Genomic DNA, 15,544 nt, shown 5'->3' on the forward strand with positions numbered 1-15,544 from the left:
TAGATCAGAACCTGTGTCTTTTGCCTTCTTCTCAATCTGTTCCCCACCCAGTGCTGCCCGAGTCCCAGGAAGTGGACCAGGCTTAGGCCCTGTTCAAACTTTATTGTGATTCTGTGCAGCCCAGTAATTCCCTTCCTGAAGCTCAGTTTCTCGCCTCCTATAGCTCTTGATTTATGCCTCTAGACCCCATGTGTTTGGACGTAGTGGTCTTCATTCAACAAAGGCAAGTGGTCTCCTGAGGGAAGGCGAGAAGGAGGGACATCTGGGGACAGTTACCAACAGCGTCTGTGGCTTTCAGCCCAGTGCCCTAGGGCCAGTGTCAGACAGTGGTCTCACTGCTTCAGTGTCTGGTTGCAGAAGGCAGTTTCTACTCTTCTTACAGGCCTATGGGCAGGTCTCCTTGGGGGTCAGGATTACTGGGAATACTAATTAATTCATTAGTGGGGTTGATGGATTACCAGGCTGTCTCCCGGCAGAGGAGCCTGGGGGTGGGGTGGGGCGGGGTGTAACAGATTGCTGCTCATAAATCTGCCTGTTGCCTTCCTTTTCTCTGCTTCAGTGCTTCCTAGCGTCAGACCAATGGGCCAGCAACTGAGTGCTGGTCTGGTCTCCTTTTCCCCACTCAGCAGATGGTTCTAACAGGTTAGCTTAGATCTTTACAAAAAAAAGCAATAGAGAAAGAGGGAAGGGCTGTGGACTGGCCCTCTGGCCCAGGAACCATGTGGGGAAGGGGAATGAATGCAAATGACCTTAATTCTCTTTTCCTAAGGCAGTCATCACTCCCTCCCTTTGCTGACTGCACAGCCTTCTTGTCCTTCCTGCCCTCTCAGAATTCAACAGCCAAACCCACCACTGTCAAAGACTTTTGACAGTAACCCTGATGAAATGCATTCCACCCACCTTTCTGAAAACACAACAAACAACTCAAAAACCAAAACCAGCTCCTTTAAAACCCCCTCTGCCACTACATGAGTATGCACACGCGCACGCGCGCACACACATACACACACACACACCACACATGTGTGCACAAACGCACAATTGAATATATTTTGTGAGTTAATCCTCTTACGTTCAATTCCTTACGTCTGTCAGAGGTGTCTGGGCACCATGTTCCATCTCTAGCCTCATCCTTGTCTCACTATGTTCACTTTTCTACTAACATTCGATTCTTCCCGTCCACAGCAAACTTCACAGGCAGGCTGCCACTTCCAACAACGACATAACGACAACAACAACAACAACAACAACAACAACAACAATTTTTTAATATCCATGGATGTGGCTTTGAAGACAAAATTCAGGAGAGTGACCCATCTAATAAGCATACACCTAGAAACTATCAAGCTGCTTTATCTAGAGGCAAACTGTTCCATTCAAAACCTCCCTCTGGGCTGAGGAATAAATTCTGATATGTTTTCCAGAAATTACTATGCATTGCCTAATTACTCCAAATATGAAGTTTATTTTGTTGAGCAGATATTTCTTGGATAGGGAGCGAAAAAGATTAGTGAGGCCTTAAAGATTTGCTGGAAATTATTAGTTACTTGTAAGAACCGGAAAAAGTTCATTTTTATTTAGTTTTCTATGAAAACCAAGAGTAATAAAATACCCATGTTAGAGTTCTAAAATTTAACTGTTTAAAACCCAAGATAGTCTTTAATTACAGTAGTAATAAAACTATCTTTTAGAGCCAGAGCTCCAAGGGTTTACACATTTGCTTTTGTTTTCATAAATGTGACATGAAAAATACATGACAAACCAGTACAGCAAATATGTTTATGACAGAAATATGTTTGTTATGTTGAAAAGGGAGACAGAGATTTCCTCATTTTACACTTGAAACTCAGAGAAAAAGGCTAGGGGATGTAGCTTAGTGGTAAAGTGCTTGCTTAGCATATGCAAGGTCCTAGCTTCAAATGTTAGTAACACACACACACACACACACACACACACACACACACACACACACACACGTGCATGCACAGCAAAAATAATCTGTCCAAGATACAAAACCAAAATCCTCTGGGAAAACAAAAACCAACCAATCAAGCCAATAATCTCCCCATGCAGAGTCACTAGCACTATGTCCTTGCTGTGTTGTTTTTTCACGTTTTTATTCTTTTTAAGCATGGGCTAACAGCCTCATCTACCTTTTTAGCTTTCTTTCCAAGTGTGTCTCCAGTCTTCTGACCCACTCCTGTTCTGCCTGCTCTGCTTTGCTCTGCCTTGTACCTTTCGAACCACAAGTCTTTTCAGTTCTCTTAGTTTACACCCCTCAACTTCAGCAGCCCTCCCCCTCTATCCCTTTCCGGGTTTAAACAAAAACAAACACGCAGTGGCGATGCTGGACTTGGTCGGAGAAGCCTCGTGAAGGAGGTGTGTCTTTAGGCTTGGAAGGGGAGGGGCTAGCCTGTGGGCGACCTCTCCCGCCCTGGTCAGCAGCCAAAACCAGCAAAACTGCGTGCAGCAAGTCAGAAGCTCCAGTCAGATCACAGGAGCTGCCCAGAGACTGTGGTACTGAAAGAGCTACTCGCGGGAGCTGACTCCGGGAAAGAGGTACTGAAAAGACCTAAGAAACAAGCTGTGGTGGAGGCTCTGACCTGAAGGCGTCCTGGTGGGCACCAGAACTCCAGGAAAAAGTAGAATAAGTAGCATCCAGGGGACACAGACCAGGAACAGTCACTAGAAGGTAGCTACCAGCTTGATGTGGATGACTGAAAGTGTCTTCTGTTTTCCATGGTCTGCCTAGTCAAGTCAGGGTAGACCTGACTTCTCTGATAGTCCTTCAGGACACAGATTAGAGGTTAATCTTGGAACTGGACTGCCAGAGGTGAGCCTGTGGATGGGGTGTGGGTACTAAAGTTTCTGCTGGTGACTCCTCTGTCACTGTGAAGCCCAACCTTCCATCTTACTAATGCTAAAAAGCTGCAAAAGTTTAGCTGTTTTCCCAAAGTGGCTTAGCAAGCAAGTTGGAAGAATTGGCTCATTTGAGCGCTTTGTTCACAAACCCTAAGGTCTGGGCAAACAGTGCAGGGAGAGGAAGAGAAATTGGAATTAAATAAGGAGAGGGAGATCTTGGGAAGCCACAGGTGAAGATTCTCCTCACTGTCCTCATTTGCCTTGCCAAAAGTACTTCAACGGTTTGAATGGGAAAGAAAATGTATTTTCCCGCAACTATTTGAGAGTGTAAATGACTTAGACAAAAATGATTGTCCAAGTGTATCTTTCCTCTTCTGCCATATACTCATCACTTTCCGACCAAAAATATATTCAAGAAATACTAACAAATGCAAATGACTCCACCTTAGTTTTTAACGTAGTAAAGAACATGGAGAGAAAATTGGATACTTGTTTAATTTCTGCTAATGAAGTGTGATCTAAGGTTGTGAAACTGAATGAAGTACAGTATGTCTATTCTCTCTCTCTCTCTCTCTCTCTCTCTCTCTCTCTCTCTGTGTGTGTGTGTGTGTGTGTGTGTGTGTGTGTGTGTGTGATGCACGTAATTACTAATCAATGGGAAATTGTAGCTGTACATGTAAAAGCTTGGTCATAAAAGACTTAACTATTCTACTCACTGTTCCCATACATTGCCACGTGTGATTTCCTTGGTTTGTGGTGTTTTGTTTTGTTTTTCTTTTTACTTGCAGGCTTTGCAACTCTGAGCAAAGTATTTAGTTTATGTGGTTCTTAAATTCTCTAGCCGTTAGCCTGTATAATCCCCTTCTGTTGTATTTAGAGCCATAGCAGCAACAGGTGATCAAGTGCCATCAGTTTATAAGGCCAACCTACCACAAACACATGTGTAAATACTTTCCACTCACTTTTCAATGGAAACTTTTCCAGAATAAATGAAAATTAGTAAGCGTATAGGAAGAATTCCATGCAGTAATTCTCCACATAGCAGAAACACACAATGGCTATGACTTCATTAGCCAAGATACTATACAATCAGAATTGTCTGTGGCAAATACCTTTCCAAAACATGTTTTTAAGAGAAAACAATGAGAGTAATATTTTAAATAGAGAAAATAACTCACAACTGAGAGCTTATTGAAGGAAATAAAGAGATAAATCCTGTAACACGCAAGTGTATATGGAAATCCAAATACCAACATCGATGACTAGGATGGACCTTATAAGATCAGAATGAGTTTGCACGTGTTGGGGGTAGTAGAATTATGTACTCAAAAACTAGCGTTCATTAATACATTTTAGCCACACTGGCACATGTCTTTATATATTTTGAAAACTAATTTCTTTTCAAGAAATTGAGAAAACTCTGACATGATTTTATCTCTATGTTCTATGAGGCAGAGCCATAGCCTTTAATATCCATGTAATATCCACAAAACATTGAAAGAACTTTCTATGTTCATCTCACACTTTTGTGACAAGGAAGTATCTTAGTTTTGTGTTTCTCTCAGGATGCCTATGAGATGGTATGTTAGCAGGTTAAAGGACGAATTGGGCTTCAGTTTTTGCTCTGAAGAGAATCCACTTAAAAAAATTTAGAAGTGTATCATACATTCCCAACACTCAGATCTGAGTTTTGTTTTCCTTGTCTATCATGTGATAAATTGAAAATATTACAAGTAGAGATTGAGAAAGCCCATTTTAATCTTTGGAAAGTTCTGGCTTTTACTTCTATTTGCATGACACTTCACATTTTCCTGGAGCTCGTGGAGGAGTTGTACTCCTCATACTGTGAAGTGAAGAGAAAACTCCCTGTAGATGAGGGTTTCTGCTTTCCACCAGAAATGAACGTGTAACTAAGAATGAATATCACACCCGATTTCTTCCGCCTGAGAGAGAATCTTCCCCCTTTCACCCTCCTTTCATTTACACAAGTATAAACAGAACAGAATTACACAAGTATAAACAGAATGAAAATTTGGACGCTGATTCCATGTCTGACTGTAAAGGCATCTGATTGGAATTGGAATCTTTATTCATCCCGTTTAGTCCCATAGGACCTTTGACATTTACCCTCATCATCACATGGGTAAGTAGGAGGTTTTTTTAAACACCTTTAGACAAAAAAATGAAATAGATCACTGATTTTCACTGTCCTGAAATTAACAGTAAACATAGATTTTAAGACTATGTGTGTAATTACTGTCATTGTGACTCATGGTGCTTAAGAGTAGTCACTTCTTACCCGTAGGTGGAATTTATGACACTTGGCCTTAATCTCCAGGGCTTAAAGCCATCAACTCATTCTATGCTGAGAATAATCTGTGAGTTAGCTCTATTATTATTTTTCCTGTTTTAGGAGGAGAAGATTAAGGTAGACAAAAGTCGTAAATATAGTAAGTACTAAAGTTGAAATTTGGACCCAGTCAATCTGACTCCAGGTGTCCAGTCTAGATGAGAAGTGAAGAGTATTGGCTTCACATTTGCTTCTGTACCGATCACGTGAGGTGGTATTCAGACAGTAACAGCATATACAGTGTATTTTCTTTATACATCTGTGGGGAGAATTTAATTTTGAATGAAGAAAACACATGCAAGAATGGGTTGGGCTTTTGAAATTTCAAAAATACGTTCAAAATAAATACATAGATATTGTTTTACATTATCCTTTGCCATACTTTTGTGTTGAATAATGTAAATTATATCTTATATTTTTATTTTATTATATAAAGTAACATAGTAAATAAAACTAGGATTAGGAATCAGGAATTGAAAATATTGGGTTATTTATAATATTCTAGTCACCATGATTTTGAAGCCACATTTATATACTCACAGAATTCTCGTAGAGCTACTGTACCAATACATATGGGAACAGAAAATTAAATCAGGACCCTGTTTTTCTCGTGGTTGATAAAGAAGAAAGGTAAACTTCACTGCTTTCTTTTGCTTTGCATTGTTTGTCCAAGTCCAGTAGATTTTTTTTCCTTTATACCCACCAACAGCATCATTTTACAAAGCTTCTTAAAAATCACTGTTTGTTAAAGATGAATATTAGTCAATTTTATTTTCTCACCCCCAATTCCTGGTAGGGTGACTGCTGACGTATAATAGCAAGCCTCAAGCAAGAGTTGTGAAGTATACAGAGAGGAGATAGGAAAGCCAAATGCAGAGGTGAGACTGGTGCTCAGAGCCAGGTGGGTCAGGTGGTTCTCCTCTCTTTCACCTCCTCTTCCTCCTCTCCATGCACGTCAGTATGACAGGGCAGTGATGCTAATGAAGGTGGGAGGAAGATGTGGAGGAAAGAAGGGTACAGAAGAGAAGAAGAGTAGAATAAGTAGCCAAAAGCAGCAAAGGATCGGAATGAATCCTGGAATGTTAGTAAAAGCTGCCTCATAGAACATCAAGGGAAGCCTTTCTTGGATAATGATCGCTCCTGTTGCCTTAGCTCTGCTAATCTACAGTTGCTAGAGACAAAATGGCTTCCTTCATTAGCTATGAGGAGAGAAAAGGGAGGAAAAGAGCTGTAAAGCCGAGGGTTTGGAATCAGAAATGTCTTACGTCCTATTACAATATGCCTTTACGTGTCCATCATTTGAAATGGCGGCCTCGTGGTGCTGCTGGCTACAGAGAGAACAGGACTGCACTCATCACCTTCAACACTATGCTCTGCTGGGTGTGTAGACTAATGAATGCAAAAGTGCGGCAGAATTTAGAATGCTACACAAAAGCTAATTACACAGAGAGCGTTAGGTTTCCCAAGCCCATCCCATCCTTTTTTTTGGGCCTCAGCCTGCACCTGCCTCTGGAAGATCTGTGTTATTTTACCAGAAAGTTAATTAGGTCCTTACCCATCCCTCTGGATATTTGCCCGACTTAGAAGTGCAGCTCAGCACACAAGCTTCATCATCCATATTAACAGTGGGATTTTCTGACTTGGCCTGGGCAGCCAGTTGACCAGTAGGTTCCAATGTGTATTTTCAATAAAGCTGCTTACCCAGGAAGCCTTATTAAGTGAGTAAGTCAAGCTGACATGATTTCCTTGCTGATTAATATGAAACCTAGGCTGTTTTCGCCATGCAATAACATTAATTATTTATAGGAGGTAAATGAGGTTACAATGAAAACAAGCTCCAATTACCAGAAACAATTCAAGTAATATTTTTATATTTTTGTAAATGCCACGCACTAATCCCTGAATTAATTGATTGGAGGCTCCAGCTTCAAGGATCAAAAGGCATTTTATCATGTTCTTCCCTTTCTCATAATCAAAGGCGATAGAGGACTTAATGTTTTAAGGACTAACTAGTAAGCTGGGATCTCCAGTGGTGCTTATCAGATACTTTCATCTGCTAAACTATATTCCTACAAATGACTCAAAATATCCGAAGACTACTCAAACTCTTGTAATATGAATGCAAGATGTTTACTAAATCACATCTCTGTTTTTTATATGGCAAAATTTGCATGTTAAGCATGTCAAACAGTATCTGTTAGACAAGTGAACTGAAGTGGTTAGGCTTTTTTTGTTTACAGTTCCATGTTACCTTCACAGTCACTATATTCTGTTCTGTTTTATATTTGTTTCTAATTTTTCATTCCTAATAAAGTATTTCCTGAGTGTTTCACTGAAACCATCTTGAATAGGTTTGGTAGATCACTGACTTTTGCTCATAGTCTTTTCTGATGGTGTGAGATTAATGTGCAAAGGAGTCGTTAGTACACGGGTAAATTTGTTAATGGCCAGTGGCAATTTTGTTTCATGGTTCTTTCATGACACCGTGTCACGTGTCTGACACCCCTAACCCTCATGAGAGAACACAGAGTGCTTATGAAGAATTACAGTGCTCTTTTGGACATGGAGCAGTCCAGCCACAGTGGAACTATTTAATATGAAGTTCTTGAAGTCACCTGCTGGCAGAGCCAGTGAGGAACACGGGGCTGTACAAGTTAGATGCTTGTGAAGCAGCTCTAAACAGAGACTAGAGAGGCCTCTGTAGAACACAGGAAGGTAGCTTTGGTGATCTTGCTGTAGCTTTTCATCCTATGCTAGAAACCCAGAACAATTTACTTGCTTAACTGTTCAACATATATTTTATTTGATAATATAAATTTATTTTCATACTATATATCTTATTTAGAAACCGGTTTTCACTTTCAGCGAATTTTCTTTTTCTCTCTTTGCTTATTATGTTGTATTTTTCATTACATCTCTGACCACAGTTTTCTCTTCCTTCTCTTCCTTCCTTCCTTCCTTCCTTCCTTCCTTCCTTCCTTCCTTCCTTCCTTCCTTCCTTCCACCCTCCATCCACCTCCTTTTTTCCCCACATCCACTCTTCCATTTCCCTTCAGAAAAGAGCAGGCCTCCCAGAGATATCAATCAAAAGTGGCAGAACAAGTTACTAAGACTAGGCACAAACCCTCATATCAAGACTGGATTAGGGGTTGGGGATTTAGCTCAGCGGTAGAGCACTTGCCTAGCAAGCGCAAGGCCCTGGGTTCCTGGGTTCGGTCCCCAGCTCCGGAAAAAAAAAAAAAAAAAAAAAAAGTAAGACTGGATGAGGCAACCCAGTAGGAGGAAAAAGATCCCAAGACCAGGCAGAAGAGTCAGTGGTATTTCCCATTCCCAATATTAGGATCCCAAAGAAGAACATGTTACGCACCCTAACATGTAAGCAGAAGACATAGTTGAGACCCATGCAGGCTTCATGATTGTTGTTTCAGTCCCTGTGAGTCCCTGTGGGTCCTACTGAGGTGATTCTGTGGGCCATGCTCTCTCTTCTGGCTACCTTAACAGCTCTGGCTCCTGCAGTCCTTCCTCTTCTTCTGTGCGGTTCCCTGAGCTCTGCCTAATATTTAGTGTGTGTCTGTGCATCTGCTTCCATTGGTTGCTGGATAAAGCCTTTCTGATGGTGATCAGGCTAGGCACTGATCTATGAATATAGCAGAATATCATTAGGAATCATTTAATTGATTTTTTTTTGGTCAGTTGTGTTTGGTCCTATCCTAGGTACCTGGGCTATCCATCCTCTAGTTCCTGGCTATCCAGGCAGTGTCAGGTGTGGACTCTTTCTCATGGTGTTGGCCTCAAGTTGGACTAGTCATTGGTTAGCCACATCCACAAGTTCTGTTCCAGCATTACCTCAGCCTATTTTGCAGGCAGGGCAAATTGTAGGTTGAAGGTTTTATGGCTGGGTTGGTGTCCCAGTCCCACCATTGAAAAACTTACCTGGTTACAAAAGATGTCCAGTTCAGGCTCTGTATCCCACATTGCTAGAAGTCTTGGTTAGGGTCACCCTCATAAAATCCAGGGGGTTTCCATACACTTGGTTTCCACACTGCCTCCCTCCAGGTTCCTCCCCTTTATAGTTACCTTTCCCAGTACTCTCTTCTTCCATCCATATCCCCCATTCTCCCATGAACCCTCCTGATCCCATCTCTATTCACCCACCGTTCACCTGTAAAATCCATTCTATTTCTCCTTCCCAGGAAGATCTATGTACCCACTTTTGAGCCCTTCTTAATTTAGCCTTTATGGGTCTGTGGTTTGTAGAGTTATTTTCCTTAATAGCTAATATCCAAGTACATAGCACATTTGTCTTTCTGGGTCTAGGTTCCTCATTCATGATAATTTTTTCTAGTTTCATCCATCTGCTGGTAAATTTCATGATGTTATTTTTATAACATCTGAATAATACTCCATTGTATAAATGAACCACATTTTCTTTATCTATTTTTCAGTTGGGGAATATCTGTATTATTCCTAGTTTCTGGTTATTATGAATAAAGCTGCCATGAACACAGTTAAGCAAGTGCACTTGTGGAAGATTGGAGCATTCTTTGGGTATATATTCAAGAATAGGATAGCTGGGTCTTGAGGTAGATCCATTTTCAATTTTCTGAGGAATCACTATATTGATTTCCTGTGGCTGTACAAAGTTTGCATTCCCACCAGCAATGGAGGAGTGTTCCTTTTGCTCTACATCCTAGCCAGCATGAGTTGTCACTTGTGCTATTGATCTTAGTGATTTTGACAGGTGTAGATGGAATATCAATGTAATTTTGATTTTGATTTCTCTTATAGCTAAGGATGTTGAACATTTTTAAGTGTTTCTTGACTATTTGAAAATTTCCTTTTTGAGAATTCTGTTTAGATCTGTACACCACTTTTAATGTGGTTATTTTGTTTGTTTATATCTAGTTTCTTGAGTTCTTTGTATATTTTGGATATTAGCCTTCTGTCAGATGTGGAGTTAGGGAAAATCTTTTCCTATTTTGTAGGCTGCTGTTTTGTCCTATTGATGGGATGGTGTCCTTTACCTTACAGAAGGTTTTCAGTTTCATAGATCCCATTATTAATTGTTGATCTTAACACCTCTGTTATCGGTGTTCTGTTCAGGGAGTTGTCTCTTATGCCAAAAGCATTCAAGGCTTTTTCCCACTTTCTCTTCTGTCAGGTTCAGTAGATCAGGTTTCACACTGAGGCCCGTGATCCACTTGGACTTGAGTTCTGTGATGGGTGATAGATACAAATATATTTGCTTTGTTTTACATGCAGACATCTGGTTATACCAGCACGATTTGTGAAATATTTCTTTTTTCACTGTGCATTTTTCACTCTCTCTCCCTTTCCCTCTCCTCTCCCTTCCCCTTCCCTCTTCCTCTCCCTCTCTCTTTGCCCCTCTCCCTCTCCCACTTAAAAAAAAATCAGGTACTCAAAGGCTTGTGAATTTGTGTCTGGATCTTCTATTTGATTCCATTGTTCAACCTGTCTGTTTTTTAATGCCAACAGCATGTGGCTTTTATCATTGTAGCTCTGCAATACAGCTTGAAATTAGGGATGGTGGTGACTCCAGAAGTTCTTTTATTGTATGAGATTGTTTTAGCTATCCCATGGTTTTGTGTGTGTGTGTGTGTGTGTGTGTGTGTGTGTGTTTTGTTTTTATTGTTGCAATTATTTATATGCTCACCTATTTCCTTTATGTTGTAAATTTGCTAAAGAAAAGAATGTGTGCTTGGAGTTTTACTTATGTTATTTTGTATAAAATGCTTATAATATAAATAATCTAAGAATAAAGAGTCAGACAGTAATACCACAATGAGGATTCAATTTTTCTTTTATGTTTTTTTTTTTTTTTTACAATGTGCTGTAAATAGATGTATGTCTAGGACAATTCTTTGAGCCTTGGTTTAAAGAAAGTATAAAACACAAAGTGCTCTACATCCATGTAATAAAAACAAAGTTTATGTGTCTTTTGGCAAGGTCTCATATAGCTCAGACTGGGGTTAAACTTTCTATGTTGCTAAAGATAAACTCCCACACGATGATAAAGATGAACTCCTGATTTTCCTGCCTCCACCTACTTAGGGCTGGGATCGTAGGCATGTACTAGCAGGCCTATCTCAGTTTAGATTTACACCAGGTACTTTTGGGTTTAATTGTCTATATTTTCCATCTTCCAGAATCTATAGATGGCAAAAATGTACATGAAATCCAAGGATATGGTGGAGCTGGTCAACACACAGTCCTGGATGGACAAAGGTCTGAGCTCCCAAAATGAGATGAAGGAGCAAGAGAGAAGACCAGGGTCTTATGGAATGCTTGGAACCTTAATGGAAGAGCATGACAGTATTGAAGAGGAGGAAGAAGAGGAAGAAGATGGAGATAAGCCTAAAAGAAGAGGCCCCAAGAAAAAGAAGATGACTAAAGCTCGCCTGGAAAGGTTCAGGGCTCGAAGAGTCAAGGCCAATGCTAGAGAACGAACCCGGATGCATGGCCTGAATGATGCCTTGGATAATCTTAGAAGAGTCATGCCATGTTACTCTAAAACTCAAAAGCTTTCCAAGATAGAGACTCTTCGACTGGCAAGGAACTACATCTGGGCCTTGTCTGAAGTCTTGGAAACTGGTCAGACACTTGAAGGGAAGGGATTTGTGGAGATGCTATGTAAAGGTCTCTCTCAGCCCACAAGCAACCTGGTTGCTGGATGCCTCCAACTGGGGCCTCAATCTGCCCTCTTGGAGAAGCGTGAGGAAAAATCTCCAATTTGTGACTCTACTGTCTCTGTCCACAGCTTCAACTATCAGTCTCCAGGGCTCCCCAGCCCTCCTTATGGCCATATGGAAACACATCCTCTCCATCTCAAGCCTCAACCATTTAAGAGTTTGGGAGACTCTTTTGGGAGCCATCCACCTGACTGCAGTACCCCCCCTTATGAGGGTCCACTCACACCACCCCTGAGTATTAGTGGCAACTTCTCCTTAAAGCAAGATGGTTCCCCCGACTTGGAAAAATCCTACAACTTCATGCCACATTATACCTCTGCAAGTGTAAGTTCAGGGCATGTGCATTCAACGCCCTTCCAGACTGGCACTCCACGCTATGATGTTCCTGTAGACCTGACCTATGATTCCTACCCCCACCACGGTATTGGAACTCAGATCAATACAATCTTCTCCGATTAGAGCAATAAGATAACCACCAAAATTTCAGAGAATGAAGTGGAGATGTTTTCCATGTTTCTGGTGGCTGAGCTAAACTCTCAGAGAATTTAAAAGAACCTTGGATAGACATCAAACATAGTGGTCCCAGTTTGTTCAGAACTCTCTGTATCTGCTAACTTTCTTCTCATTAACTCCTCACATTGGACCTATCTTATATTTGGGATCCTCAAGTGAACATATTTGATGGTTTGGGGCCACATAGTAATAGAACAGAGAGCCTAGGCTCTGCTCCAGTGGTGCCAAAGACTGACTGGATGCTCTGCCAATTAACTTTCCATTTCCAGTGTTTGTTGCTTTCAAATAAATATGAAGCAACTGTTCTAAATCAACATATACCTTTCATCTCTCATACATTTTTAAAACTGAAAAGCAATAAAAGGAAATAGCCTAAATGAAATGATTATACAGAACTGAAAGGGGCATCAGGTATATGTCTGTTGGCTTATAGAACACAAAATTTGCGTGAGTTTGACAACTCATCTTTGTGTCTATTTAAATATAACTTCTAGAGCCTAAAATAATAACCTGGATGCTACCATAAATAGCCAAGAATGTTCTTGAAGAGATTAGCTCTACTTCTCACTGTGCTGAAAGGTATCCACATCCTTTTTAGTTATTGAAGAACCAGGAAAGAAACCTCATACAAACTTTGTTCTTGATACTATTAAAAAAACAACTGTCTTAGTACTAGGAGTCAAGCAAGAAAGAATTGAAATTTCTGTTCTGGGACATAGAAATACCACCCAGCTCATTTCTTAGCTTCTAAGAACTAAAGGGCTGTGGGAATTTTGCAGGTGTTCAGGTGCTTCAGTTAGAATCAGAACTCAGCCAGGTTCACTCTGTAGAGCAATAAAATGGTGGTTGGCTGACATCCCATATAACACATGAAGGACTCTGCCTGACATCTAACCACTGGAAAAAATGTGGATTTTCTCTAGCAAGATGAATTTCACTGTTTAAAGCGATATGATTTCAGCCATAGAGTTTTGTCCACTCCAGTACCATGTATTCTAGGACTATAGGCACTAATCAATCTTGAATCCTCACAACATAAATGTGACTCCTTACTCCACTGATCGTCACTTTGTCTTCATTTTCAAGATATCATGCTATTATATAGCAAAATTTTGATTAGAATCAAAATTAAGGGTCAATGAAGGCTTTTATTTGTATCTTCAGCATGGGTTTTAATCAGTTTTAAGAAAGTTTATTTTCTTTATGTGGCATCTTTTTTATTTTGTATCCGCACTGACTTTGCCAAGTTTCTCTTCTCCAGAGAAATTAGCTCTGAGAAATTTTACTATCATGATCCATCTTCCACAGTCATTATTTAGGTTCAACTCAAGAATATAAATAGCTTATTTATTTATAGTGGGTGAGGATACATCTCTAAGGATAAAATTTAACAATATTAATGATAGATGAACCTGTCATCTATCTACCAAACTATATATGTATCTTTTTTCTTTATTGCTCTTATTTATTTCTTCACACTGTGAATTATTGTATGTCCATCTTATTGTAGTACTTACTCTCCTCTACCTTGGACCTTTGGCTTATAAATATGTTTAAAAGTTTGTAAAGAAGTCTTAAACAACTGATTCAGCACCTTGAATCGCCCTCGTGGGAATAGGAAAGGAGAATTATTTATAGAGTCACCCCATATAATTTTTTGAGAATTTGCTGTTCTTACCTAGTATTTATGTTTATAGATAATTGATTTCTGCATTATTTATTAGATACTATTTATTTAATTTATTTTCCCCTTTTTATGTTAAAAATTTTAGTCCCATAGATATATCCTTAAAGCCTCAGTGGGAAAGTAGCTTATAAGTTTGGAGTGAGAGAAAAGGAGAAATTGGTTCTTGATTGCTTGTGATGCTTTTATTAAAAAAGAGCAATAATTTGAATAGCTATGCAACTTAACGGCTTTAGATTTTTTCCTTTGAGGTGCAACAGAGTTACATTTTTATTTATGCCTTTAGAGAATGGAGTACATGTGAACCAAGACTATATAAACCTGTGAAGAAAGATTTTAAATTGAATTCAAATTTAGTACTGTACCATGCTTGGAAAGAACTCGTTCTTTAAATAATGTCTAGTCTTCTGAGAATGTTTTTAGATAAAAATGAAACAATTGTTTAAAAGAAATGACTGTTTTCTCTCCCTTTTCCAGTAATAAAGCTTTGAGTGTTCTTACACATTGTGTTTTTCTTGGCAATGTTACTCTTTGGTGATTTCATTCAGTCTTTACATTTATGTTTGGTGAGCAGCTAGCACAGTAAGTCCAGCCAGTGCAGAGGGGTTTACACACTTCTTCTTTCAGGGGATTTTGCCCGAAGATTTGGAAAGCCACATTAGAGTAGATAAATGTCTCTATCACTCATACAATAAACTACAAAATTTGCAGTTGAGAAAAGAAGAGTCTTTCAGGCTACAGAAATATTTAGTCTTAGTTCAACCCCAGAGAGATTGGCCATAGAAGGACAGACTAATATCTGCAATTTAAGTGAGTTTGCCAGCTTTGAAACAATATGAAGTCTGGTTTTGACAGTTGCCTTTCAATATTTTCTATTTTCTTAGTTTTCTCATGATAATTTTCCAAGAGTCCTTAAATGAATAAAATGCAAGTTAGAAAGACCTAATGATGATGATGATGAATATAAATAAGAGTGGTAAACAAAGGAAAGACTTGAGTTTAAGAGTAAGAAACGAAGTATATAAAGGAAAGCCATCTTCCTGCCTTTCTCTCAAATCTGCTGTTCCTGGTCTCCACAAAGAAATCATTGTTTCAAACACATTAAGTTAATAATTAGGTACACTTGTCACAAACATTGTGATATATTGTCTCCTCCCGTTTTCTATAAATAGTTCTGTGTATTGACATAATATTTAATACCCTTGGCGGGGAAGAGAGAGGCAAAAGATTAAAACAGAGACTGAAGGAACACCCATTCAGAGCCTGCCCCACATGTGGCCCATACATATACAGCCACCCAATTAGACAAGATGGATGAAGCAAAGAAGTGCAGACCGACAGGAGCCGGATGTAGATCGCTCCTGAGAGACACAGCCAGAATACAGCAAATACAGAGGCGAATGCCAGCAACAAACCACTGAACTG

General features: G+C 39.7%; 1 protein-coding gene across 1 annotated transcript; it reads left to right on the plus strand.

The window, feature by feature from the left end:
* The first annotated feature begins 2,487 nt into the window (after positions 1–2,487).
* On the plus strand, positions 2,488–14,623 carry Neurod4 (neuronal differentiation 4). Its single transcript, XM_032914819.1, has 2 exons — positions 2,488–2,559; positions 11,380–14,623. Exon 2 carries the CDS (start codon positions 11,389–11,391, stop codon positions 12,379–12,381), a length of 993 nt encoding a protein of 330 aa, XP_032770710.1. The 5' UTR covers positions 2,488–2,559; positions 11,380–11,388; the 3' UTR covers positions 12,382–14,623.
* Positions 14,624–15,544: the final 921 nt, after the last annotated feature.

The sequence above is a fragment of the Rattus rattus genome, chromosome 1 (genome assembly GCF_011064425.1).
Source record: "Rattus rattus isolate New Zealand chromosome 1, Rrattus_CSIRO_v1, whole genome shotgun sequence".
NCBI classification, from domain to species: domain Eukaryota; kingdom Metazoa; phylum Chordata; class Mammalia; order Rodentia; family Muridae; genus Rattus; species Rattus rattus.